Genomic DNA, 27,635 nt, shown 5'->3' with positions numbered 1-27,635 from the left:
GGATTTTTTCGCCATTTTTGGGGCTAAAACCTCGGGGTTTTTTGCATTTTGGGTGGGGAAATGTGGGAATTTGGGGGAATTTTGGGAATTTTGGGGAATTTGGGGAATTTTGGGTCTCACCGGGGTGGGCTCGGCCTCGGGGCAGGAATTGTCCATCAGGATGAGGCAGAATTGGGGAAATTTGGGAGGAAAAATTGGGAATTTTTCCACTTTCGAGGTTGGAAAATTTCGAAAATTTGGGAATTTTGGGAAATTTGAGAATTTTCAGGGGGAAATGCCCATTTTTGGGGTTAAAAACCTCCAAAAATTCCCAGTTCTGGGCTAAAAAATCCAATTCTTCGCCGTTTTTCCCCATTTTTGGGGCTATAACTTCAGGAATTTTGGGAATTTTGGTAAATTTGGAAATTTCAGGGGGAAAAAATCTGATTTTTCCTCACTTTTGAGCCTAAAAAAATCCGAATTTTCCTCATTTTTGGGGCTAAAAATTGGATTTTTTCGCCATTTTTGGGGCTAAAACCTCGGGGTTTTTTGCATTTCGGGTGGGGAAATGTGGGAATTTTGGGGAATTTTGGGGAATTTGGGGAATTTTGGGGAATTTTGGGTCTCACCAGGGTGGGCTCGGCCTCGGGGCAGGAATTGTCCATCAGGATGAGGCAGAATTGGCGAAATTTGGGAGGAAAAATTGGGAATTTTTCCACTTACGAGGTTGGGAATTTTGGGAATTTTGGGAATTTTCAGGGGGAAATTCCCATTTTTGGGGCTAAAAACCTCAAAAAATTCCCAGTTCTGGGCTAAAAAATCCAATTCTTCGCCGTTTTTCCCCATTTTTGGGGCTATAACTTCAGGAATTTTGGGAACTTTGGGAATTTTGGGAATTTTGGTAAATTTGGAAATTTCAGGGGGAAAAAATCTGATTTTTCCTCACTTTTGAGCCTAAAAAAATCCGAATTTTCCTCATTTTTGGGGCTAAAAATTGGATTTTTTCGCCATTTTTGGGGCTAAAACCTCGGGGTTTTTTGCATTCTGGGTGGGGAATTTTGGGAATTTTTGGGAAATTTGGGAATTTTGGGTCTCACCGGGGCGGGCTCGGCCTCGGGGCAGGAATTGTCCATCAGGATGAGGCGTTTGAGGTCGTCCTCGATGGAGGATTTCGGGAGGCGCCGGGGGGAGCGAAGATCCCGCAGCGACGCCCGCAGCCGCGGCTGCCCGAAAACGTTCACCTGCCTGGGGAAAAATTCCAAATATTCCATGGAAATCCCGGGAAAATACCAAAAATCCCATCAGAATCCATCAAAATTCGGGAAAAATACAAAAAATCCCATGAAAATCCCATTAAAAATCCCATGAAAATCCCATTAAAATCCCCCAAAATCCCAATAAAAATCCCATTTAAATCCCATTTAAAATCAATAAAAATTCATTTAAATCCCATTTAAAATCCCATTTAAAATCCCATTTAAATTCAGCAAAATTCATTAAAATCCCATTAAAATTCATTCAAATCCCGCAGCCGCGGCTGCCCGAAAACGTTCACCTGCCTGGGAAAATTCCAAATATTCCATGGAAATCCCGGGAAAATACCAAAAATCCCCATTAAAATCCGGGAAAAATAAAAAAATCCCCTTTAAAATCCATTAAAATTCAGGAAAAATACAAAAAATCCCATGAAAATCCCATTAAAAATCCCATTAAAATCCCCCCAAATCTTAATAAAAATCCCATTTAAAATCCCATTTAAAATCAATAAAAATTCATTAAAATCCCAGTAAAATTCATTCAAGTCCTGCAGCCGCGGCTGCCCGAAAACGTTCACCTGCCTGGAAAAATTCCAAATATTCCATGGAAATCCCGGGAAAATACCAAAAATCCCATCAAAATCCGGGAAAAATAAAAAAAACCCCATTAAAATCCATTAAAATTCGGGAAAAATACAAAAAATCCCATTAAAATCCCATTAAAAATCCCATTAACATTCCATTAAAATCCCACAAAATCCCAATAAAAATCCCATTTAAATCCCATTTAAAATCAATAAAAATTCATTAAAATCCCATTTAAAATCCCATTTAAAATCAATAAAAATTCATTAAAATCCCATTAAAATTCATTCAAATCCTGGAGCCGCGGCTGCCCGAAAACGTTCACCTGCCTGCGGAAAAATTCCAAATATTCCATGGAAATCCCGGGAAAATACCAAAAATCCCATCAAAATCCGGGAAAAATAAAAAAATCCCCATTAAAATCCAACAAAATTCAGGAAAAATACAAAAAATCCCATGAAAATCCCATTAAAAAAATCCCATTAAAATCCCACAAAAATGCCATTAAAATTCCATTTAAATCCCCCAAAATCCCAATAAAAATCCCATTAAAAATCCCATTTAAATTCAGCAGAATTTCGTAAAAATCCCATAAAAATCCATTGAAATTCATCAAAAATCCCAGTAAAATCCCATTAAAATCCAAAAAAAAATCTATTAAAATAAATTTTAAAATAAATCCCAAAACATTCTGTTAAAATCCCACAAAAATCCAATAAAAATCCAATAAAAATCCCATTAAAATTAATAAAAAATCATTAAAATCCCACAAAGATCTATTAAAATAAATAGATTTTTTTAAATCCCAAAAAATCTTTTAAAATCCTAAAAAAATTCAACAAAATCCAAAAAATCCCTCAAAATCCCTCAAAAATCCATCCAAATCCCATTAAAATTTTACCCCCGTTTCCCCAAATTTTTTCCCATTTTTCCTCCCAATTTTCCCATTTCCCACCAATTTCCTCCCAATTTTCCCATTTTTCCCCTGATTTTTCCCCATTTTTCCCCTGATTTTTCCCCAATTTTCCCCATTTTTTCCCATTTTCCCCCAATTTTCCCCACTTCCTCCATTTTTTCCCCAATTTAACCCAATTTCCCCCCATTTTCCCCCAATTTTCCCCATTTTTCAATTATTTCCCCCATTTTTCCCCACACTTTCCCTAATTTTCCCCAATTCCCCCCTCAATTTTTCCCCTTTTTTCCCCCATTTTTCCAAATTTTCCCATTTTCCTCCCCATTTCCCCCCATTTTTCCCCAATTTCCCCCCAAATTTCCGCAATTTTTCCCATTTTTTCCCATTTTCCCCCAATTCCCCAATTCTTCCCCAAATTTCCCAATTTCCCCCATTTCCCCTCCAATTTTCCCATTTTTCCCCTAATTTTCCCCAATTTAACCAAATTTCCCCAATTTTCCCCCATTTTTCCCAATTTTCCCCCATTTCCCCAATTTTCCCCATTTCCCCCCAAATTTTCCCCCATTTCCCCCCAATTTCCCAGAAATTTCTGCAATTTTACCCAATTTTCTTGATTTTCCCCTCATTTTTCCCAATTTCCAATTTTTCCCCAAATTTTCTCAATTTCCCCCATTTTTTCCCCATTTTCCCCCCAATTTTTTCCCCATTTTTCCCCCTTTCCCCCAATTTTTTCCCAATTTTCCCCACTTTTCCCAATTTCCCCCTTTTTTGCCCCATTTTCTCTCACATTCCGGCCTCTCCCCCGGAGCCTCTCCCGGAGATTTTGGGGCCGAATTTCGGAGCCGCGGGGCCGGGCCTGGAAAATGCAAAATTCACCCCAAAAATGGGAAGTTTTACCAAAAATTGGAATTTTTTAACCAAAAAATGGGAATTTTGACACAAAAAATCGGAATTTTTCATGAAAAAAAATGGAAATTTTAACCCAAAATGGGAAATTTTAACAAAAAAGTGGAATTTTTACCAAAAAAATTGGATTTTTCATGAAAAAAATGGGAATTCTGACCCAAAAATTGGCAATTTCACCCCAAATTTGGGGGTTTTTTACAAAAAAAAGGGGGAAAAAAGAATTTTAAACCAAAAATTAGGAATTTTTAAGGGAAAATGGGAATTTCAACCCAAATCTTCGGAATTTAATGCCAAAAATTGGGAATTTCACCCCAAATTTTAAAATTTTTAAGCAAAAAAAGGGAATTTTCAATAAAAATTTAAAAATTTTTAACCAAAAAATTGGAAAATTTACTAATAATTGGGAATTTTAACCAAAAATGGGAATTTTAACCCCAAAATTTGGGGAATTTGAGGGAAATTTGGGAATTTTATCTCACCCGGAGCCATTAAAAAAATTCTAATCCAAAAAATGGGATTTTTTAACCAAAATTAGGGAATTTTTAACTAAAAATTGGGAATTTTAAGAAAAAAAAATTGGGAATTATAAAAAAAACCCAGGAATTTTTACAAAAAAAAGGGAATTTTTACCCCAAAAATTAGGAATTTTAACCAAAAAATGAGAATTTCTACTAAAAATGGGAAATTTTACCCCAAAATTGGGAAATTTTAACCTAAAACTGGGAATTTTTACCAAAAAATTTGGGAATTTCTAACGAAAAAAGGGGAATTTTTACCCCAAATTTTGGGGAATTTTGAGGAAATTTTAACTGAAAATTCAGGAATTTTCATCAAAAATTGGGAATTTTCACCCCAAACCTGGGAATTTTTTCCCCAAAATTTGGATTTTTCACCCAAAAAAAAAGACAATTCCCGCCCACAAAGAGAATTTTTGACCAAAATTGGGATTTTTTCCCCCAAAATTTGGGGGATTTTTTTCCTACCTGGAGGCGTTGGCGGGTTTGCGGCCAGCAGGGGGCGCCGTCAGCTCCGGGGGGGATTTTGGGGAATTCCGGGCGGAATTTGGGGAATTTGGGGAATTTGGGGGAATTTTGGGAATTCGGGAATTCCGGGAGTCGGCGCCGCTGTCGTCGGCGTCGCTGGAGCTGGAGAGAGGCGGCGACGCCTGCGGAAATCCGGGGAAAATTCGGGAATTTTGGGCAATTTTGGGCAATTTCAGCAATTTGGGAAAATTGGGGTTCATGGAATTCCCAAAAAAACCCGAAATTCCCAAATTTTTGCGCGGATTTTTGGGGATTTTTTTAGGGGATTTTTCGCACTTTTCTGGAATTGTGGGAATTCCAGAAAATCAGGATCCCAAAAAAAGCCAAAATTCCCAAATTTTAGGGGAATTTTTAGGGAATTCTGGGGGATTTTTTTTGGATTTTTTTTTTTTTTGGAAGATTTTGGGAATTTTTTGTGATTTTTTGGAATTTTTTTAGGGAATTTTGGGGATTTTTGGGGATTTTTTTAGGGAATTTTGGGGGATTCTTTGGGGGATTTTTGGGGGATTCTTTGGGGATTTTTGGGGATTCTTTGGGGGATTTTTTTAGGGAATTTTGGGGATTTTTGGGGATTCTTTGGGGGATTTTTGGGGATTTTTTTAGGGAATTTTGGGGGATTCTTTGGGGGATTTTTTTAGGGAATTTTGGGGATTTGGGGGGGGGGAATCTTTTTGGAATTTTGGGAATTCCAGAAAATAAGGATCCCACAAAAACCCCAAATTCCCAAATCTTTGGTGGATTTTTGGGGATTTTTTAGGGAATCCTGCGGATTTTTTTTGCGTTTTTTGGGGGTTTTTTGGGGGGATTTTTTCGGGAATTCCGGGAATTTTTCGGGAATTCCGGGAATTTTCGGGATCTGACCTTGGCCGGGCGTTTCGGGGACTCCTTCGGGCGCTTCCCGGGAATTCGGGACGGGGCCGGGAGGTGCCAGAGCGGCTCTGGAACGGAAATTTGGGAATTTGGGATTTCCCAACAAATTCCCACATGTTTCACCAATTTTCCCACAAATCCCCAAATTTCCCACCAAATTCCCAAATTTTTCACCAATTTTTCCACCAAACCCCCAAAATTTCCCTGCAAATTCCCAAATTTTTCACCAAACTTCCCTGCAAATTCCCAAATTTTCCATCAATTTTCCCAACAAATTCCCAAATTTCCCACCAAATTCCCAATTTTTCCTGCCAAAATCCCCATTTTCCCACCAAATTCCCAAATTTTTCAGGGATTTCTCCACCAAAATCCAAGATTTTCCCTCCAAATCCCCAAATTTCCCTGAACATTTCCAAATTTTCCTGAAAATTCCCGAATTTTCCGTACCCGCCTTGAGCCTCTCGGCGCCTCCCTCGTGTCCGGCGGCCTCGGAGTGTCCGGAGCTCCCGGAATTCCCGGAATTCCCGGAATTCCCCGGCGGCGGCTCCGCCCCCCTCTGCGGCCTGCGGGAAAATCCGGGAATTCTGCGGCCGCCCCCCCAAAATCCCAATTTTCCCCATTTTTTTCCCAAATTTCCCCCCATTTTTTTCCCAATTTTCCCTGAATTTCCCCCAATTTTCCCCCATTTTTTGCCCCAATTTTTTCCCAATTTTCCCCATTTTTCCCATATTTTCCCCCATTTTTCCCAAATTTTCCCCCAAATTTTCCCCCAAATATTCCCCCAATTTTTCCCATTTTTTTCCCAAATTTTTCCCCATTTTTCCCAATTTTCTGTGTTTTTTCCCAAAATTTTCCCCAATTTTTTCCCCAAATTTTCCCATATTTTTTTTCCAATTTTCCCAAATTTTCCCCCATTTTCCCCCCAAAATATTCCCAAATTTCCCCAATTTTTCCCCATTTCCCCATTTTCCCCAATTTCCTCCCATTTTATCCCAAATTTCCCTCATTTTTCCCAATTTTGTCCCAAATTTTTCCCATTTTCCCCAATTTTCCCCATTTTTCTGTTTTTTTCCACATTTCCCCCAAATATTCCAAAATTTCCCCATTTTTCCCCCATTTTTCCCCATTTTTTCTCACAATTTTCCCCAAATTTCCCCAATTTTCCCTCAATTCCCCCCAATTTTTCCATTTTCCCAAATTTTCCCATTTTCTCCCCAATTTCCCCCATTTTTCCCAATTTTCTCCCCAATTTCCCCCATTTTTCCCCCATTTCCCCCAAAATATACCCAAATTTCCCCAATTTTTTCCCATTTTTCCCATTTTTCACAATTTTTGACATTTTTCCAAATTTCCCCCATTTTATCCCAAAGGTTTCCCCAAATTTCCCCTTAATTATTCCATTTTCCTAAATTTTCCCATTTTTCCCCAATTTTCCCAATTTTTTCCCATTTTCCCCCAAATTTCCCCCAATTTCCCCCTCATTTTCTCCCCCATATTGTTTCCCATTTTACCCCAAATTTTCCATATTTTTCCCATTTTCCACCAAATTCACCCCAAATTTTCCCAATTTCACCCAATTTTCTCCCCCAATTTTCCCAAAATTTCCCCAATTTTCCCCCTTTCCCCCCAAATTTCCCCCATTTTCTCCCCCAAATTTTTCCCATTTTATCCCAAATTTCCCCCGATTTCCCCCATTTTTCCAAACTTTCCCGTTTTTCCCACATTTATCCCAAATTTCCCTTTTTCCCAATTTCCAAAAATTTCCCCATTTTTTTCCCATTTTATCCCAAATTCCCCCCCAAATTTCTGCAATTTTCCCCCAAATTTTCCCATTTTTCCCCAATTTCCTCCATTTTATGCCACAATTTTCCCCAATTTCCCCCCTAATTTTTCCATTTTTCCAAATCTTCTCATATTTTCCCAATTTCTCCCCATTTTATCCCAAATTTCCCCCAATTTTCCCCCCTTTTTCCCAAGTTTTTCCCAAATTTTCCCCAAAATTTCCCAATTTTCCCCAATTCTCCCCAATTTTCCCCCTGCTTTTTCCCCCTTTTTTCTCAATTTCCCCCCAAATTTTCCCATTTCCCCCCAATTTTTTCCCTATTTTCCCCATTTTCCCCAAATTTTCCCATTTCCCCCCAATTTTTTCCCATTTTCCCTCATTTCCCCCCAAATTTTTTCCAATTTCCCCCCATTTAATCCCAAATTTCCCCCAAAATCTCCCAATTTTCCCATTATTTCCCCCCTTTTTTTCCCAATTTTGCCCAATTTCCCCCTGCTATTTTCCCCTATTTTTTCCCAAATTTTCCCATTTTTCCACCAAATTTCCCCTTTTTTTCTCAATTTTTTTCCTATTTTCCCCATTTTATCCCAAATTTCCCCCAAAATTCCCCAATTTTTCCATTTTCCACCCAATTTTCCCCCTGCTTTTTTCCCCTATTTTTTCCCAATTTCCCCCCAATTTTCCCCCAAATTTCCCCTTTTTTTTCCCTATTTTCCCCATTTTTCCCATTTTTTCCCCATTTTTTCCCCATTTTTCCCCCATTTTTTTTCCCATTTTTTTCCCTTTTTTCCCCATTTTTTCCCCATTTTTTCCCTATTTTCCCATTTTTTCCCCATTTTTTCCCCATTTTTTTCCCATTTTTTCTCTTTTTTCCCCATTTTTTCCCCATTTTTTCCCCATTTTTTCCCCTATTTTCCCCATTTTTCCCATTTTTTCCCATTTTTTCCCCAAATTTGCCCAATTTTCCCCAATTTTGCCCTTTCCCACCTCTCGGGGCCGGAGAAGCTTCCGGAGCTTTGGCGGAAAGCGGCGCCGGAGCGCGGAGAGTCCGGGAAACTGAGCGGGCTGAAACGGGGCGAAAAACGGCAAAAACGGGAAAAATGGGAATTCGGGCGGAATCGGGGAAATTCGGGGGAAATTGGGGAAAAATTGGAAAAAAAGGGGAAAAATTAAGGGAAATTTGGGAAAAAAAAAGGGGAAAAAGCAGGGGAAAACTGGGAAAAATTTGGGAAAAGGGGAAATTGGTGGAAATTTGGGGAAAAAAGGGAAAAATTGGGGAAATTTGGGGGAAATTTGGGGGAAATTTGGGGGAAATTTGGGGGAAATTGGGAAAACAGGTGGGGGGAAATTGGGGAAAAAAACGGGAAAATTTGAGGGAAAATTTGGGGGAAATTGGGAAAAAAAGGAAAAAATTGGAGGAAATTTGGGGGAAAATGGGAAAATTTGGGGAGAATTTGGAGGAAATTGGGGGAAATTGGGAAAATTGGGGAAAAATTTTGGATAAAATGGGGGAAATTGGGGGAAATAGAGGAAAAATGGGGGAAAATAGGGAAAAATTGGGAAAATTTTGAGGAAATTGTGGAAGTTTGGGGAAAAATCGGGAAATTTGGGGGAAAATTGGGGAAATTTGGTGAAAATTTGGGAGAAAATAGGGAGAAAAATAGGTGAAAAAAGGGGAAATAGGAGGGAAATTTGGAATTTTGGGAAGAATTCCGGGAATTTTGGAGGAATTTCTGGAGGATTTTGAGGAGAATTCTGGGAATTTTGGGGGAAATTTTGGGAATTTTGGGAGGATTTGGGAAGGAAATTTGGGGATTTTGGTTGAATTTTGGGGGGAATTTTAAGGGGAATTTCAGAGGAATTTCAGGAGGATTTTGGGTAGAATTCTGGGGATTTTGGGGATTTCGGGAATTTGGGGCGGATTTTGGGTAGAATTCCGGGGATTTTGGGGATTTTGGGGAATTTGGGGCGGATTTTGGGTAGAATTCCAGGGATTTTGGGGATTTTGGGAATTTGGGGCGGATTTTGGGTAGAATTCCAGGGATTTTGGGGATTTTGGGAATTTGGGGCGGATTTTGGGTAGAATTCCGGGGTTTTGGGCGGATTTTGGGTAGAATTCCGGGAATTTCAGGAATTTGGGGCGGATTTTGGGTAGAATTCCGGGGATTTGGGGGATTTCGGGAATTTGGGGCGGATTTTGGGTAGAATTCTGGGGATTTTGGGGATTTTGGGAATTTGGGTCAGATTTTGGGTAGAATTCCGGGGATTTGGGGGATTTCGGGAATTTGGGGCAGACTTTGGGTAGAATTCCAGGGATTTTGGGAATTTGGGGCGGATTTTGGGTAGAATTCCGGGGTTTTGGGGATTTGGGGCGGATTTTGGGTAGAATTCCAGGGATTTTGGGGGATTTGGGGCAGATTTTGGGTAGAATTCCAGGGATTTTGGGAATTTGGGGCGGATTTTGGGTAGAATTCCGGGGTTTTGGGGATTTGGGGCGGATTTTGGGTAGAATTCCGGGGTTTTGGGGATTTGGGTCAGATTTTGGGTAGAATTCCGGGGATTTGGGCGGATTTTGGGCAGAATTCCGGGAATTTCAGGAATTTGGGGCGGATTTTGGATAGAATTCTGGGGATTTTGGGGATTTCGGGAATTTGGGGCAGATTTTAGGTAGAATTCCGGGGATTTGGGGATTTTGGGTAGAATTCTGGGGATTTGGGGGATTTTGGGTAGAATTCCGGGGATTTTGGGCGGATTTTGGCTAGAATTCCGGGGATTTTGGGCGGATTTTGGGTAGAATTCCGGGGATTTTGGGTAGAATTCCGTGGATTTTGGGCGGATTTTGGGTAGAATTCCGGGGATTTTGGGGATTTTGGGTAGAATTCCGGGGATTTTGGGTAGAATTCCGTGGATTTTGGGCTGCTCACCGTTTGCCGGGGCCGGGCTGCGCCTCGCGGGCCGGGGCCGGTGCCGGTGCCCGCCGGGGGGCGCCGCGGTGCCAGGCGGGCGCGGGGCGGGGCCCGGCCCGGATCGGCGCCGGGATCGGCTCCGGGAACGGCTCCGGGAACGGCTCCGGATCCGGCGGCGCCTCCGCTCCGGCTGCCAGGCTTTCCGAACAACCCCTGCGGGAACAGCGGCGCCGTGGCAACGGCGGGACACGGACACGGGACACGGACACGGGACACGGGACACGGACACGGGACATGGGACATGGGACATGGACACGGGACATGGGACATGGACACGGACACGGACATGGACACGGGACACGGACACGGGACATGGACACGGGACATGGACACGGGACACGGACACGGGACACGGGACACGGGACAGGGGACACAGGACACGGACACGGGACACGGGACACGGACATGGGACATGGACATGGGACAAGGGACATGGACACGGACACGGACACGGGACACGGGACACGGACACGGGACACGGGACACGGGACACGGACACGGGACGTGGACACGGGACACGGGACACGGACATGGGACATGGACATGGGACACGGACACGGACACGGGACACGGACACGGGACACGGACACGGACACGGACACGGACATGGACATGGGACACGGGACATGGACACGGGACACGGGACATGGACACGGACACGGACACAGACACGGACACGGGACACGGACACGGGACACGGACATGGACACGGGACATGGACACGGACACGGGACACGGACACGGGACACGGACACGGGACAGGGGACACGGGACACGGGACATGGGACACGGGACATGGACACGGGACATGGACACGGGACACAGACACAGGACACGGACACGGACACGGGACACGGGACACGGGACACGGACACGGACACGGGACACGGACATGGGACAGGGACACGAGACACGGGACACGGGACAGGGACACGGGACACGGACACGGGACACGGACACGGGACACGGACACGGGACACGGACACGGACACGGGACATGGGACACGGGACACGGGACATGGACACGGACACGGACACGGGACACGGACACGGGACACGGACACGGGACACGGACACGGACACGGGACACGGACACGGGACACGGACACGGACACGGGACACGGACTCTGGACACGGACATGGGACATGGACACGGGACACGGGACATGGGACACGGACACGGACACGGACACGGGACACGGACACGGACACGGACACAGACACGGACACGGGACACGGGACAGGGGACACGGACACGGACACGGACACGGACACGGGACACGGGACACGGACACGGACACGGACACGGGACACGGGACACAGACACGGACACGGGACACGGACACGGACACGGACACGGACACGGGACATGGACACGGGACATGGACACGGACACGGGACATGGACACGGGACATGGACACGGGACATGGACACGGACACGGGACATGGACACGGACACGGGACATGGACACGGACACGGACACGGACACGGACACGGGACATGGACACGGGACATGGACACGGACACGGGACATGGACACGGGACATGGACACGGACACGGGACATGGACACGGGACATGGGACACGGACACGGGACACGGGACAGGGGACATGGGACACGGGACAGGGGACATGGGACACGGACACGGGACAGGGGACATGGGACACAGGGACACGGGACACGGGGACAATGTCACCGGGGACATGGGACACGGGGACAGGGAGAGGTGGCACAGGTGGCACCAGTGGCACAGGGGAGAGGCGGCATCGGGGGACACCCAAGACACCAAGATGGCGCCAATGGCACCAAGATGGCACCAATGACCTCCATGACACCCAAGTGCCACCAATGGCACCCAAACCATCCAGATGGCACCAAGATGTCGCCAATGACATCCATGGCACCCAAGTGCCACCAGTGACATCAATGACACCCAAGTGCCACCATTGACCTCCATGACACCAAGATGGCACCCTGGACACCAAGATGGCACCAATGGCACCAAGGTGGCACCAATGACATCCATGACACCCAAGTGCCACCAATGACACCCAAACCATCCAGATGGCACCAAGATGTCGCCAATGACATCCATGGCACCCAAGTGCCACCAGTGACATCAATGACACCCAAGTGACACCAGTGACATCCATGACACCAAGATGGCACCCAAGACATCCAGATGGCGCCAATGGCACCAAGATGTCACCCAATACATCCCAATGATGCCAATGGCACCCAGGACACCAAGATGGAACCAATGACATCCATGACACCCAAGTGCCACCAATGTCAACCAAGACATCCCAATGGCACCAATGTCATCCATGACACCAAGATGGCGCCCAAGACATCCAAATGGTACCAATGGTGCCAATGGAACCCAGATGGCGCCAATGGCACCAAGGTGGCACCAACGACCTCCATGGCACCCAAGTGCCACCAATGTCATCCATGACACCAAGATGGCACCCAAGACATCCAGATGGTGCCAATGCCACCAATGGAACCCAGATGGCGCCAATGGCACCAAGGTGGCACCAATGACCTCCATGACACCCAAGTGCCACCAATGCCATCGACAACATCCAGATGGCATCAACAGCACCAAGATGTCACCCAATACATCCCAATGATGCCAATGGCACCCAGGACACCAAGACGGCACCAATGACCTCCATGACACCCAAGTGCCACCAATGGCACCCAAGACATCCAGATGGCACCAATGGCACCAAGATGTCGCCAATGACATCCATGACACCCAAGTGCCACCATTGACCTCCATGACACTGAAGTGCCACCAATGACCGCCATGACACACAAGTGCCACCAATGTCAACCAAGACATCCCAATGGCACCAATGCCACCCAGGACACCAAGATGGCACCAACGGCTCCAAGATGTCACCAATGACCTCCATGACACCCAAGTGACACCCATGACCTCCATGACACCAAGATGGCACCCAGGTCATCCAGATGGCGCCAATGGCTCCAAGATGGCACCAATGGCTCCAAGATGGCACCAATGACCTCCATGACACCCAATTGACACCAATGACCTCCATGACATCAAGATGCCACCAATGGCACCCAAAACATCCAGATGACTCCACGATGGAACCAAGATGGCACCAATGGCATCGATGGCACTCACAACATCTCAATGGCATCGATGGCCTCCATGACATCCAGATGGCACCAATGGCACCCAGACACCAAGATGGCACCAATGGCACCAAGGTGGCACCAATGACCTCCATGACACCCAAGTGCCACCAATGGCACCCAGGACATCCAGGTGGCACCAATGGCTCCAAGATGGCCCCAATGCCATTGATGGCACTCACAGCATCTCAAAGGCATCTATGGCCTCCATGACATCCAGATGGCACCAATGGCTCCAAGATGGCACCAATGACCTCCATGACACCCAAGTGCCACCAATGACTTCCATGACACCAAGATGGCACCCAAGACATCCAGATGGTGCCAATGCCACCAATGGAACCCAGATGGCGCCAATGGCACCAAGGTGGCACCAATGTCCTCCATGACACCCAAGTGCCACCAATGTCAACCAAGACATCCAGATGCCATCAATGGCACCTAAGACATCCAGATGGCACCAATGGCACCAAGATGTGACCAATGACCTCCACGACACCCTAGTGCCACCAATGACCGCCATGACACCCAAATGCCACCAATGGCATTGAACACACCCAAATGCCACCATGCCACCAACCTCCTGGGCGTGCCATCCTCGTGGGGCGGCACGATGACCACGGTGACGGTGACCGAGGTGCGCAGGAGGTCGATCATCTGCTCGTGGCTCAGCGCCACGGCCGCCACCTTGCAGACCTCGAGGAGGCGGTGCCACCGGCGCCATCGGCGCCCAGGACATCCAGATGGCACCGATGGCTCCAAGATGGCACCAATGGCGCCAAGATGGCACCAATGGCTCCAAGATAGCACCAATGACCTCCATTACACCCAAGTGCCACCAATTGCACCCAAGACATCCAGATGGCACCAATGACTTCCATGACACCAAGATGGCACCCAAGACATCGAACTGGTACCAATGGCGCCAGTGGAACCCAGATGGCGCCAATGGCACCAAGGTGGCACCAATGTCCTCCATGACACCCAAGTGCCACCAATGACATCCATGACACCAAGATGGCGCCCAAGACATCCAAATGGTATCAATGGCGCCAATGGAACCCAGATGGCACCAATGGCTCCAAGATGGCACCAATGACCTCCATGACACCCAAGTGTCACCAATGACATCCATGACACCAAGATGGCACCCAAGACATCCAGATGGTGCCAATGCCACCAATGGAACCCAGATGGCGCCAATGGCACCAAGGTGGCACCAATGACCTCCATGACACCCAAGTGCCACCAATGGCACCCAAGGCATCCAGATGGCACCAATGGCACCAAGATGTTGCCAATGACATCCATGGCACCCAAGTGCCACCATTGACCTCCATGACACTGAAGTGCCACCAATGACCGCCATGACACACAAGTGCCACCAATGTCAACCAAGACATCCCAATGGCTCCAATGGCACCCTGGACACCAAGATGGCGCCAATGGCTCCAAGATGTCACCAATGACTTCCATGACACCCAAGTGACACCAATGACCTCCATGACACCCCAATGCCACCAATGACCTCCATGACACCCAAGTGCCATCAATGCCACCAACCTCCTGGGCGTGCCATCCTCGTGGGGCGGCACGATGACCACGGTGACGGTGACCGAGGTGCGCAGGAGGTCGATCATCTGCTCGTGGCTCAGCGCCACGGCCGCCACCTTGCAGACCTCGAGGAGGCGGCTGCCGCGCCGCAGCCCGGCCTGCCAGGCGAAGCCGTACTCCTCCACCTCGGCCACGCTGCCGTCGGGGTGCACGTGGAACCCCAACTGGCCCAACCCGTTGCGGCGAAGCGTCATGTCCACCGTGGCGCAGCCCGGCGTCGTCATCTGAAAAAAAATTCCAAGTTTTGTACCCAAAATCGTGATTTTTTTTTGTTTTCTTCTCTTTTTGCCGCGGTTTTGGGTCTTGGGCCGTTTTTTGGCGCGCGGTCGTCGCCGAGAGATTCGAGTTTTCCGCTTCTTTGACAATTCACGGTTTTTTTTATCGATTTACGACGTTTGAAAGCAAATTTCCGCTGGTTTTACCCCGATTTCCTCCGTTTTACACCTCTTAAACGCCAATTTCCTCCATTTTGCACCAGTTTACTCAATTTTAACCCAAATTTCCATCATTTTGCACCAGTTTCCTCAGTTTTACCCCAATTTCCTCCATTTTAACCCAAATTTCCACCATTTCACATCAATTTCCTCAATTTCTCCAGTTTCTTCAATTTTAACCCAAATTTCCACCATTTCACACCAATTTCCTCAGTTCCACCCCAACTTCTGCCATTTTATGCCAATTTCATTCATTTTAACCCCAATTTGCTCCATTTTACTCCATTTTATCCCAGTTTCCACTATTTTACCCCAATTTCCACAATTTCATCCCAATTTCATCCATTTTACCCCAATTTCCTCAATTTTAACCCAAATTTCCACAATTTCGCACCAGTTTCCTCCATTTTTACCCCAATTTCCCCCCATTTTATCAATGTTTTCCCATTTTCCCCCAATTTCCCCCAATTTTCCCCAATTTTCCCCAATTTTTTGCACATTTCTCCCAAATTTCCCAATTTTCTCCCCATTTTCTTCATTTCCCCCCCATTTTCCCAATTTTCTCCCCATTATCTCCATTTTCCCCCCATTTCCCCCAATTTCCCCCAAATTTTCCTGATTTCCCCCCAATTTCCCCCAAATTTTCCCCAATTTCTCCCAAATTTTCCCAAATTTATCTCCCATTTTCTCCAATTTTCCCCCATTTCCCCCAATTTTTCCCCAATTTCCCCCATTTCCCCATAATTTCCCGCAATTTCCCCCCAATTTCACCCAAATTTTCCCAATTTTCTCCCCATTATCTCAATTTTCCCCCCATTTCCCCCCAATTTTTCCCCAAATTTCCCCCAATTTTCCCATTTTCCCCCATTTCCTCTCTCATTTCCCCAATTTCTCCCCAAATTTCCCCAAATTTCCCCCAAATTTTCCTGATTTCCCCATTTCCCCCAATTTTTCCCCATTTTCCCCCATTCCCCCCTAATTTCCCCCAAATTTCCCCCAAATTTCCCCAAATTCCTCCCAAAATTTCCCAATTTTCTCCCCATTTTCTCCATTTTTCCCCCATTTTCCCCCATTTCCTCTCCCATTTCCCCAATTTCTCCCCAAATTTCCCCCAATTCCCTCCAAATTTTGCTGATTTCCCCATTTCCCCAAATTTTTCCCCAATTTCCCCCCAATTTTCCCAATTTTCTCCCCATTATCTCAATTTCCCCCCAATTTCCCCCCAATTTCCCCCATTTTCCCCCCATTATCTCCATTTTCCCCCCATTTTCCCCCATTTTCCCCCAATTTTTCCCCATTTTCTCCCCAATTTCCCCCCATTTCCCCCCAATTTTCCCCAAATTCCCCCCAATTTCCCCCCATTATCTCCATTTCCCCCCAATTTCCCCCAAATTCCCCAATTTTTCCACATTTCCCCCTATTTCCCCCAAATTCCCCCCATTTCCCCCCAAATTTCCCCCAATTTCCCCCAATTTCCCCCATTTTCCCCCCATTATCTCCATTTTCCCCCCATTTTCCCCCATTTCCCCCCATTTCCCCCCAATTTTTCCCCAATTTCCCCCCAATTTCCCCCCATTTTCCCCAATTTCCCCCATTTTCCCCCAATTTCCCCCATTTTCCCCCCAAATTTCCCCCAATCCCCCCATTTTTCCCCCCAACCCCGCTCACCTTCAACCTCTGCACGATCTCCTTGACCTCCTCTCCTCCGTCTCCTCCCGGCTCGGCGCCGACCCGGACGCTCACCAGATCTCCGCGCCCGTGGTAGATCCTCAACGCCGCGCCCTCGACGTTCCACCCCACCACGTCCCCGGCCAGACAATTAAACACCACCTCCTTCCCCTCCAGATCCACCAGCACCAAGAACTCCTTGGAGATCCCCAAAACGCACGGCACCTCCGCCCCGCCCCGGCCAAAATCCGACGCCGAGACGCGCCACGAAACGGCGCCGGCGCTCTCCAACTCGGCCAAGGGCCTCGCCTTGGATTTCTCCCGTTTTTTGGAAGCCAAGGAGATGAGGTTGAACTTGCCGGCCGCCTCCAAGGGCGTGTTGGTGGCGTAGTTCTCGGCCAGGTCGCGCAGGTATTCGTGGCGGGTGCGCGTGGCCATGGCGAGGAATTTTTGGGATTTGTGGGCGGCGTTCTCGCCGTTGATGGCTTTGGCCAAGAGGAAGGAGCGGAAGAGGTCGGAGCGGCGGAAGGCGCGGCCGGGCGGCGGCAGCGGGGGGCCGAAGGGCGGGACGTCCTTGGAGCGAGTGACGGCGACGCTGAGGGGGTTTGGGGGGAAAAAGGGGATTTTGGGGTTTTTAGGGGAAAAAGGGGGGTTTTGGGGTTTTTAGGGGAAAAAGGGGATTTTGGGGTTTTAGGGGAAAAAGGGGATTTTGGGGTTTTTAGGGGAAAAAGGGGATTTTGGGGTTTTTAGGGGAAAAAGGGGATTTTGGGGTTTTTAGGGGAAAAAGGGGATTTTGGGGTTTAGGGGGTTTGGGGGGAAAAAAGGGGATTTTGGGGTTTAGGGGAAAAAGGGGGTTTTGGGGTTTAGGGGGTTTGGGGGGAAAAAGGGGGATTTGGAGGTTTAGGGGGTTTGGGGGGAAAAAGGGGGGTTTTGGGGTTTTTAGGGGATTTTGGGGGGAAAAAGGGGATTTGGGGGAAAAAGGGGGATTTTGGGGTTTAGGGGGTTTGGGGGGAAAAAGGGGGTTTTGGGGTTTTTAGGGGGTTTTGGGGGTTTAGGGGATTTTGGGGTTTAGGGGATTTGGGAGAATTTGAGGGTTTTAGGGGGTTTGGGGGGAAAAAGGGGGATTTTGGGGTTTAGGGGGTTTGGGGGGAAAAAGGGGGTTTTGGGGTTTTTAGGGGGTTTTGGGGCTTTAGGGGATTTTGGGGTTTAGGGGATTTGGGAGAATTTGAGGGTTTTAGGGGGTTTGGGGGGAAAAAGGGGGGTTTTGGGGTTTTTAGGGGATTTTGGGGATTTTGGGGATTTTGGGGAATTTGGGGGTTTTAGGGGATTTTGGGGGTTTAGGAGAATTTGGGGAATTTGGGGTTTTAGGGGATTTTCAGGGTTTGGGGGATTTTGGGGATTTTTGGGGTTTCGGGATTTTGGAGGTTTAGGGGATTTTGGGGATTTTGGGGGTTTTAGGGGATTTTGGGATTTGGGGGATTTTGGAGTTTTTAGGGGATTTGGGGGTTTTAGGTTATTTTGGGGGTTTAGGGAGTTTTTGGGGTTTGGGGATTTTGGGGTTTAGGGGATTTTTGGGGTTTTTTTGGGATTTTGGGGGCTTAGGGAGTTTTTGGGGTTTCGGGATTTTGGGGGTTTTTGGATTTTTGGGGTTTAGGCGATTTTGGGTTTTAGGGGATTTTTGGGGGTTTTGGGGGATTTTTGGGGGTTTTGGGGGATTTTTGGGGTTTGGTTGAGTTGGGGTTTTTGTGAGGTCTGGGATTGGGAAGGGTTTGGGATTGGGTTTTGGGGGCGTTCCAAAAAGGTTTTGGGATCCTTCAACAAATTTTTGGGATCCTTCAACTCTTGGGATCCTCCAATTTTGGGGATTCTCCAACAAATTTTTGGGGATCTTCCAACCAATTTTTGGGATCCTTCAACTCTTTGGATTCTCCAACTCTTGGGACCCTCCACTGAATTTTTGGGATCATCCAACAAATTTTTGGGATCCTTCAAAAAAATTTGGGCATCTTCCAACCAATTTTTGGGATCCTTCAACTCTTTGGATTCTCCAACTCTCGGGATTCTCCGAAGAATTTTTGGGATCTTCCAACCAACTTTTGGGATCCTTCAACTCTTGGGATCCTCCAATTTTTGGGATCTTCCAACCAATTTTTGAAATCCTTCAACTCTTGGAGTCATCCAACAAATTTTTGGGATCCTCCAAAAATATTTGGGATCCTCCAACCAATTTTTGGGATCTTTCAACTCTTGGGATCACCCAAGTCTTGACCCAACTCCGTCAACTCCAAACCCCAAAATCCCTCCCGGAAAATCCATCCCAAAATTCCTTCCAAAATACAAAAATTCTCCCCAAATCCCACCAGAAAACCCCCGGAGTCGTTCTCCAACCCCACCCCCACCTCCCCAACCAAATTTGGGGAATTTTTGCCAAATTTTTGGAATTTTTGGGGGGATTTTGGAAAATTTTTTACAAATTTTGGGGATTTTCCACAAAGTTTTGGTCATTTTTTACCGATTTTTGGTATTTTTGGGGAATTTTTGGGATTCCCACCTCCTGAGCCCAGCGGATCCAATGGGATCAGAATTTACGGAAAATTTTGGTAATTTTTGGGAATCTTCAGAAAGTTTTGGTTATTTTGAGGGATTTTTTTTCTCATTTTTTACCGATTTTTAGGAATTTTTGCGGATTTTGGGGAACTTTTCCTAATTTTTTATCAAGTATGGTATTTTTGGGGAATTTTTTGCGAATTTTGGGGAATTTTTGCTCATTTTTTACCAATTTTTGGTATTTTTGGGGAATTTTTGGGATTCCAAATTCCCAAGCCCACCAGTTCCAATGGGATGAGAATTTCTGGAAAGTTTTGGTAATTTTGGGTTATTTTCTGAAAATTTGGGTTATTTTTTGAAAATTTTGGGGAAATTCTGCTCATTTTTTATCAATTTTTGGTATTTTTTAGGAATTTTTTTTTAATTTTGGGCAATTTTTGCGAATTCTTGATGACTTCCCAGATTTTTTGCAAATTTTGGGTATTTTTGCAAATTTTGGGCAACTTCTTCCAAAATCATGGGAATTTCTGGAAAGTTTTGATAAATTTTTGCTAATTTTGGGGAATTTTTAACCAATTTTTGTATTTTTGGGGAATTTTTGGTATTCCCAGCTCCCAGGACAGGCGGATCCGCTGAGATCGGCATTTTCAAGAAGTTTTGGTTACTTTTTGCAAATTTTTGAGATTTTTTACCAATTTTTGGTATTTTTTTAGAAATTTCTTGGACATGCGGGCCAGTTTTTGCTCATTTTTTACCAATTTTTGCACTTTTTGGGGAATTTTTTTCTAATTTTGGGCAATTTTTGCAAATTCTTGCTAATTTTCCAGACTTTTTGCAAACTTTTGGGCAACTTCTTACAAAATCGTGGGAATTTCCGGAAATTTTTGATAAATTTTTGCATATTTTTGGGAATTTTGGGGCATTTTTTGGAATTTTTGGTATTCCCAGCTCCCAGGACCTGCAGATCCGCTGACATCGGCATTTTCAAGAAGTTTTGGTTACTTTTTGTAAATCTTGGGGAATTGCTACCAATTTTTGATATTTTTTCAGAATTTCTTGCAAATTTTGGCCAATTTTTCGCTCATTTTTTCCCAATTCTTGTATTTTTCGGGAATTTTTTCAAATTTTGTGCAATTTTTGCAAATTCTTGCTGATCTTCCAGATTTTTTGCAAACTTTTGGGAATTTTTGCAAATTTTGGGCAACTTCTTACAAAATCATGGGAATTTCCAGAAATTTTTGATAAATTTTCGCTAATTTTTGGGAATTTTGGGGAATTTTTTGGAATTTTTGGTATTCCCAACTCCCAGGACCGGCGGATCCGCTGACATCGGCATTTTCGAGACGTTTCCGTTACTTTTTGCAAATTTTTGCGATTTTTTACCGATTTTTGCTATTTTTTTTCGGAATTCTTGCGCATTTTGGCCAACTTTTGCTCGTTTTTCACCGTTTTTGGGGATTTTTGGGAATTTTTTGGGAGCCACCTGTAGGAGACGTTGTCGGAGCAGGGCTGGTGGGCGCGGACGATGATGAAGACGTGCTGGAAGTGCGAGCGGACGTTCTGCGGCGTGAACGGCAACGCGCCCGGCTCTTGGAAGATGATGGTGACGATGTCGTTGCCGATGTGGCGCTTCCGGAGGAGCTGGGATGGGAATTTTTTGGGTTTTTCCCCCAAAAAAAAAAAAATTTGGGAATGGGTGGGATGAAGATTTGGGATGGTTCAAAGAAGTTTTGGGATCGTTGAGTTTTTGGGAGATTTTAATCCTTGGGATCAGGCAAGCAAGTTTGGAGATGTTCCAGGTTTTGGGATCTTCCAATTCTTGGATCGTCCGACACTTCGGATTCTCCAACTCTTGGATCTCCCAACCTTTGGGATCTTCCAACCTTTGGGATCCTCCAATTCTTGGATCTCCCAACCAACCCTTGGGATCCTCCAACCAATTCTTGGAATCCTTCAACCCTTGGGACCACCCAACCCTTGGGATCCTCCAACTCTTGGATCTCCCAACCAACCCTTGGGATCCTCCAACTCTTGGATCTTCCACCTCTTAGAATCCTTCAACCCTTGAGTTCCTTCAACCTTTGGCATCTCCCAGTTCTTGGAATCTCCCACATCTTGAGATCCTTCAACCCTTGAGATCCTCCAAGTTTTGGGATCTCTCAAACTCTCAAAATCCTTCAACTTTTGGGATCTCCCAATCCTTGGGATCCTCCAACTCTTGGATCTCCCACTCAGCCCTTGGGATCCTCCAACCCTTGGAATTAACCAATCCTTGGGATCTTCTGACTCTTGGGATCCTCCAACCTTTGAGATCCTCCAACCCTTGGGATCCTTCAACTCTTGGTACCTTTGGGATCCTCCAACTCTTGGATCTCCCACCCAACTCTTGGAATCCTTCAACCCTTACGATCCTCCAAGCAACCCTTGGGACCACCCAACCCTTGGGATCCTCCAACTCTTGGGTCTCCCACTCTTGGATCTTCTAACCCTTGAAATCCTTCAACCCTTGGAACCCTTCAACCCTTGGGATCCTCCAACCCTTGGAATCATCCAATCCTTGGGTTTATCCAACCAACTCTTGGAATTCTTCGACCCTTGGGATCCTCCAACTCTTGGAATCCTTCAGCCCTTGGATCCTTCAACCAACCTTTGGGACCACCCAACCCTTGGGATCCTCCAACTCTTGGATCTCCCAACCAACCCTTGGGACAATCCAACACTTGGGATCCTCCAACTCTTGGATCTCTCAACCCTTGGGTTCCTCCAACTCTTGGGACCACCCAACCCTTGGGTTTATCCAACTTCTGGGACCACCCAACCCTTGGGATCCTCCAACTTCTGGGACCACCCAACCCTTGGGATCCTCCAACTTCTTGGACCACCCAACCCTTGGGATCCTCCAACTTCTTGGACCACCCAACCCTTGGGATCCGCCAACTCTTGGAACCTTTGGGATCCTCCAACTCTTGGATCTCCCAACCAACCCCTGGGATCCTCCAACCCTTGGACCTCCCAAGCCCTGGGACCTCCCGATCTCCACGATGGAATCCCTGGAGAAGGCGCGGCGGCTGGGGCGGTACCTGCTGGCGGTTGTTGGGCGTGTAGGGCAGCATGGTGGACACGTGGAACATGATCTCGTAGTCCTGGTAGGTGGTGTAGAGCGAGTGCGTCCCCGTGGAATCGGCTGCGGGAAACGGGAGAAGCGGAGACGGTGAAATCCCAAAAATTGGAGATGGTGAAATCCCCAAAATTGGGAACAGTGAAATCCCGAAAATCGGGGACGGTGAAATCCCAAAATTGGGAAAGGTGAAATCCCCAAAATCGGAGATGGTGAAATCCCCAAAATCGGGGACGGTGAAATCCCAAAATTGGGGATGGTGAAATCCCCAAAATCGGGGACGGTGAAATCCCAAAATTGGGAACAGTGAAATCCCCAAAATCGGAGATGGTGAAATCCCCAAAATCGGGGACGGTGAAATCCCAAAATTGGGGATGGTGAAATCCCCAAAATCGGGAAAGGTGAAATCCCAAAAATCGCAGACGGTAAAATCCCAAAAATTGGAACTGGTGAAATCCCCAAAATTGGAACCGGTGAAATCCCCAAAATCGGGGATGGCGAAATCCCCAAAATCGGGAAAGGTGAAATCCCGAAAATTGGGGACGGTGAAATCCCGAAAATTGGAGACGGTGAAATCCCCAAAATCGGGGACGGTGAAATCCCAAAATCGGGGACGGTGAAATCCCCAAAATTGGAGATGGTGAAATCCCCAAAATCGGGGACAGTGAAATCCCAAAATTGGGAAAGGTGAAATCCCCAAAATTGGAGATGGTGAAATCCCGAAAATTGGGGACGGTGAAACCACGAAAATCGGAGATGGTGAAATCCCAAAAATCGTAGACGGTAAAATCCCAAAAATTGGAACTGGTGAAATCCCAAAAATCTGGGACAGTGAAATCCCCAAAATTTGAACCGGTGAAATCCCGAAAATTGGGGAAGGTGAAATCTTTAAAATTGGAACCGATGAAATCCCAAAAATTGGAACCAGTGAAATCCCGAAAATCAGAAACGGTGAAATCCCAAAATTTGGAACAGTAAAATCCCGAAAAGCGGGAACAGTGAAATCCCAAAAATTGGAGACAATAAAATCCCGAAAATCGGGGACGGTGAAATCCCAAAATTTGGAACAGTAAAATCCCGAAAATCAGGGACGGTGAAATCCCAAAAATCGCAGACGGTAAAATCTCAAAAATTGGAACTGGTGAAATCCCAAAAATCGGGGACGGTGAAACCACAAAAATCTGAGATGGTGAAATCCCCAAAAATCAGAACCGGTGAAATCCCAAAAATCGGAATCCGGTGAAATCCCAAAAATTTGAGATAATAAAATCCCGAAAAATTGGGGACGGTGAAATGGCCAGAATTGGAGATGGTGAAATCCCAAAAACCGGAATTGATGAAATCCCGAAAATTGGAACCGGTGAAATCCTGAAAATCCCAAATTTTGGGATTTCTCCAGCTGTTGGAATACTTCAACCCTTGGGATCCTTCAACTTTTGGGATCTCCCAACCCTTGAGTTCCTTCAACCTTTGGGATCTTCCAACCCTTGAGATCCTCCAAGTTTTGGGATCTCCCAACCCTTGGGTTCCTTCAACTTTTGTGGTCTCCCAACTCTTCAGATCCTTCAACTTTTGAGATCTTCCAAATCTTGAGATCCTTCAACCCTTGGGTTCCTTCAACCTTTGGGATCTCCCAACCCTGGGGATCCTCCAACTTTTGGGACCTCCCAACCCTTGAGATCCTTCAACTTTTGGGATCTTCTAAATCTTGGGGTTCCTTCAACTTTTGGGCTCTCCCAACCCTTTTGGGGTCTCCCAAACTCCAAATCCTCCAACTTTTGGGATCTCCCGGTGAAGTCCTGGGGAGGTGGCCAGACTCACTCTTGGTGTCGAGCTGCGCCGCGTACTTGGTGAAGGACCTCAGGGTCACCTTCTCGCCCAGGAGGTTCCAACCCTTGGGATCTCCCAACCCTTGGAATCCTTCAGCCCTTTAGATCCTCCACGTGTTGGGATCTCCCAACTCTTGAGATCCTTCAACCTTTGAGATCTTCCAAATCTTGAGATCCTTCAACCCTTGGGTTCCTTCAACCTTTGGGATCTCCCAACCCTTGAGATCCTTCAACTTTTGGGATCTTCTAAATCTTGGGTTCCTTCAACCTTTGGGATCTCCCAACCCTTGGGGATCTCCAACTTTTGGGACCTCCCAACCCTTGAGATCCTTCAACTTTTGGGATCTTCTAAATCTTGGGTTCCTTCAACTTTTGGGATCTCCCAACCCTTGAAATCCTTCAACTTTTGGGATCTCCCAACCCTTGAGATCCTTCAACTTTTGAGATCTTCCAACCCTTGGGTTCCTCCAGCTTTTGGGATCTCCCGGTGAAGTCCCGGGGAGGTGGCCAGACTCACTCTTGGTGTCGAGCTGCGCCGCGTACTTGCTGAAGGACCTCAGGGTGACCTTCTCGCCCAGCAGCGCCAGGAACTCGTCGAGCGCGGGCCCGGCGGCCTCGTTGTTGTACATCTCCTCCTCCGAGCTCTGCCCGGCCTTGCAGTACAGGATGCCCACCTTGCGCCGCCGGCACAGCTGCCAGATGGGATTTATGGGATTTGGGGTTTTGGGATTTATGGGATTTGGGATTTATGGGATTTATGGGATTTATGGGGATTGGGATTTATGGGATTTATGGGATTTGGGGTTTGGGATTTATGGGATTTGGGATTTATGGGATTTATGGGATTTGGGGTTTGGGATTTATCCTTGCAGTACAGGATCCCCACCTTGTGCTGCTGGCACAGCTGCGAAATGGGGATTTGGGATTTTGGGATTTGGGGTTTGGGATTTATGGGATTTGGGATTTATGGGATTTATGGGATTTATGGGATTTATGGGATTTGGGGTTTGGGATTTATGGGATTTATGGGATTTGGGGTTTATGGGATTTATGGGATTTGGGGTTTGGGATTTATCCTTGCAGTACAGGATCCCCACCTACGCGCCGCCGGCACAGCTGCAAGTTTGGGGATTTTGGGATTTATGGGATTTGGGATTTATGGGATTTATGGGATTTGGAATTTATTGGGTTTGGGGTTTGGGATTTATGGGATTTGGAGATTGGGGTTTATGGGATGTGGGATTTACAGGATTTATGGGGTTTGGGGATTTGGAGATTGGGGATTTGGGATTTATGGGATTTGGGGTTTGGGGATTTGCAGATTGGGAAATTGGGATTTATGGGGCTGGGATTTATGTGATTTGGGGTTTGGGATTTATGGGATTGGGGGTTTGAGATTTAAGGGTTTTGGGATTTACGGAATATATGGGATTTGGGATTTGTGGGATTTGGAGATTTGGGATTTGTGGGATTTGGGGTTTGGAGATTGAGATTTTGGGATTTATGGAATTTGGGGATTGGAGAAATTGGTGTATTGGGATTGGGGATTTGGGATTTGTGGGATTTATGGGGATTATGGGATTTGTGGGATTTATGGGGATTATGGGATTTGTGGGATTTGGGATTTGTGGGATTTGGGATCTGGGGATTTGGGAATTGGGCAAATTGGTATTTTGGGGATTTAGGGATTGAGGAAATTGGGATTTTGGGGGTTTCAGGATTTGGGATTTATGGGATTTATGGGATTTATGGGATTTATGGGATTTATGGGATTTGGGGTTTGGGGATTTGGGGAAATTGGGATTTGGGGATTTGGGGATTTGAAGACTTGGGATTTATGGGATTTGGTATTTGAGGATTTCGGATTTAGATTTTGGATTGGAGATTTTAGGGTTTGGGGATTTGGGGTTTGGGGGATTTGGGATTTGGGAATTTGGGGCTTTGGGAATGTTTGGGGTGGTTGGAGCAGTTTTGGGATGGAGAAATGAAATCCCAAAAATCCCCGAGCCCCAGGAATCCTTCAACCCTTGGGATCTTTAACCCCCTGGAATTCACCAAATCCCCAAAAAATCCCAGAAAATTCCCCAAAAATATCCCAAAAGATTCCCAAAAATTCCCAAAAAAACCCCCAAAATTCCAGAAAATTCCTAAAAAATCCTTAAAAACGCCCAGAAATTCCCAAAAAATCTCTGAAAATTCCCAAAAAAACCCCCAAATCCCAGGAATCCTCCAAGCCTTGAGATCATTCCACCCTTGGAATGCGGCAAAGCCCGAAACGCCCAAAATCCCAAAAAATCCCTAAAAAAAAATCCCTAAAAATTCTGTGAAAATTCCCCAAAAATTCCCAAAAAATTCCCAGAAATTCCCAAATATCTTTAAAAATTCCCAAAAAAATCCCCAAATCCCAGGAATCCTCCAAGCCTTGAGATCCTTCAAACCTTGGTATGTGCCAAAGCACAATACCCCCAAAATCCCAAAAAACTCCTAAAAAATCTGGAAAATTCCCAGAAAATTCCCAAAAAAAGTCCCAAAAAAATCCCATAAATTCCCTAAAACTCCCAGAAATTCCCAAAAAATCATCGAAAATTCCCAAAAAACACCACAAATTCCAAGAATCCATCAAATCTTGACATCCTTCAACCCATGGAATACGCCAAATGCGAAAACACCCAAACCTCTAAAAATCCCTAAAAAATCCCTTAAAAATGCCAAAAATTCCCAAAAATTCCCAAAAATTCCAAAATAAAATCCCAGAAATTCCCAAAAATCCAATAAGATCCTCTAAAATCACCAAAAAATCACCAAAAATTCACCAAGAAAATCCCAGAAAATCCCCAAATTCCAAGAATCCTCCAAGCCTTGAGATCCTCCCAGCTTTGGAATGTGGCAAAGCCCAGAATGCCAAAATCCCAAAAAAACTCCTAAAAAAATCCTAAAAATTCCGTGAAAA

General features: G+C 46.0%; 1 protein-coding gene across 1 annotated transcript in view; it reads right to left on the bottom strand.

Annotated features, from left to right (window-relative positions):
• Positions 1 to 27,635, bottom strand: part of LOC110473897 (signal-induced proliferation-associated 1-like protein 3) — a 54,738-nt gene that overhangs the window by 10,885 nt on the left and 16,218 nt on the right. The window contains exons 5-17 of the mRNA XM_085564728.1: positions 25,203 to 25,377; positions 22,819 to 22,922; positions 21,222 to 21,379; positions 17,192 to 17,786; positions 14,598 to 15,313; positions 14,056 to 14,271; positions 10,260 to 10,454; positions 8,323 to 8,400; positions 6,000 to 6,115; positions 5,544 to 5,620; positions 4,623 to 4,804; positions 3,521 to 3,589; positions 1,077 to 1,224 (exon numbers count right to left, since the gene is read on the bottom strand). Of these exons, the coding sequence (XP_085420854.1) occupies positions 1,077 to 1,224; positions 3,521 to 3,589; positions 4,623 to 4,804; positions 5,544 to 5,620; positions 6,000 to 6,115; positions 8,323 to 8,400; positions 10,260 to 10,454; positions 14,056 to 14,271; positions 14,598 to 15,313; positions 17,192 to 17,786; positions 21,222 to 21,379; positions 22,819 to 22,922; positions 25,203 to 25,377 (2,829 nt within the window). The remainder of the gene's footprint in view (positions 1 to 1,076; positions 1,225 to 3,520; positions 3,590 to 4,622; positions 4,805 to 5,543; positions 5,621 to 5,999; positions 6,116 to 8,322; positions 8,401 to 10,259; positions 10,455 to 14,055; positions 14,272 to 14,597; positions 15,314 to 17,191; positions 17,787 to 21,221; positions 21,380 to 22,818; positions 22,923 to 25,202; positions 25,378 to 27,635) is intronic.

This window comes from Lonchura striata, chromosome 34 (assembly GCF_050655825.1).
Source record: "Lonchura striata isolate lonStrDom1 chromosome 34, ASM5065582v1, whole genome shotgun sequence".
NCBI classification, from domain to species: domain Eukaryota; kingdom Metazoa; phylum Chordata; class Aves; order Passeriformes; family Estrildidae; genus Lonchura; species Lonchura striata.
The sequence above is the reverse complement of the archived record's forward strand: the minus strand, read 5'-3'. Positions and strand labels throughout refer to the sequence as shown.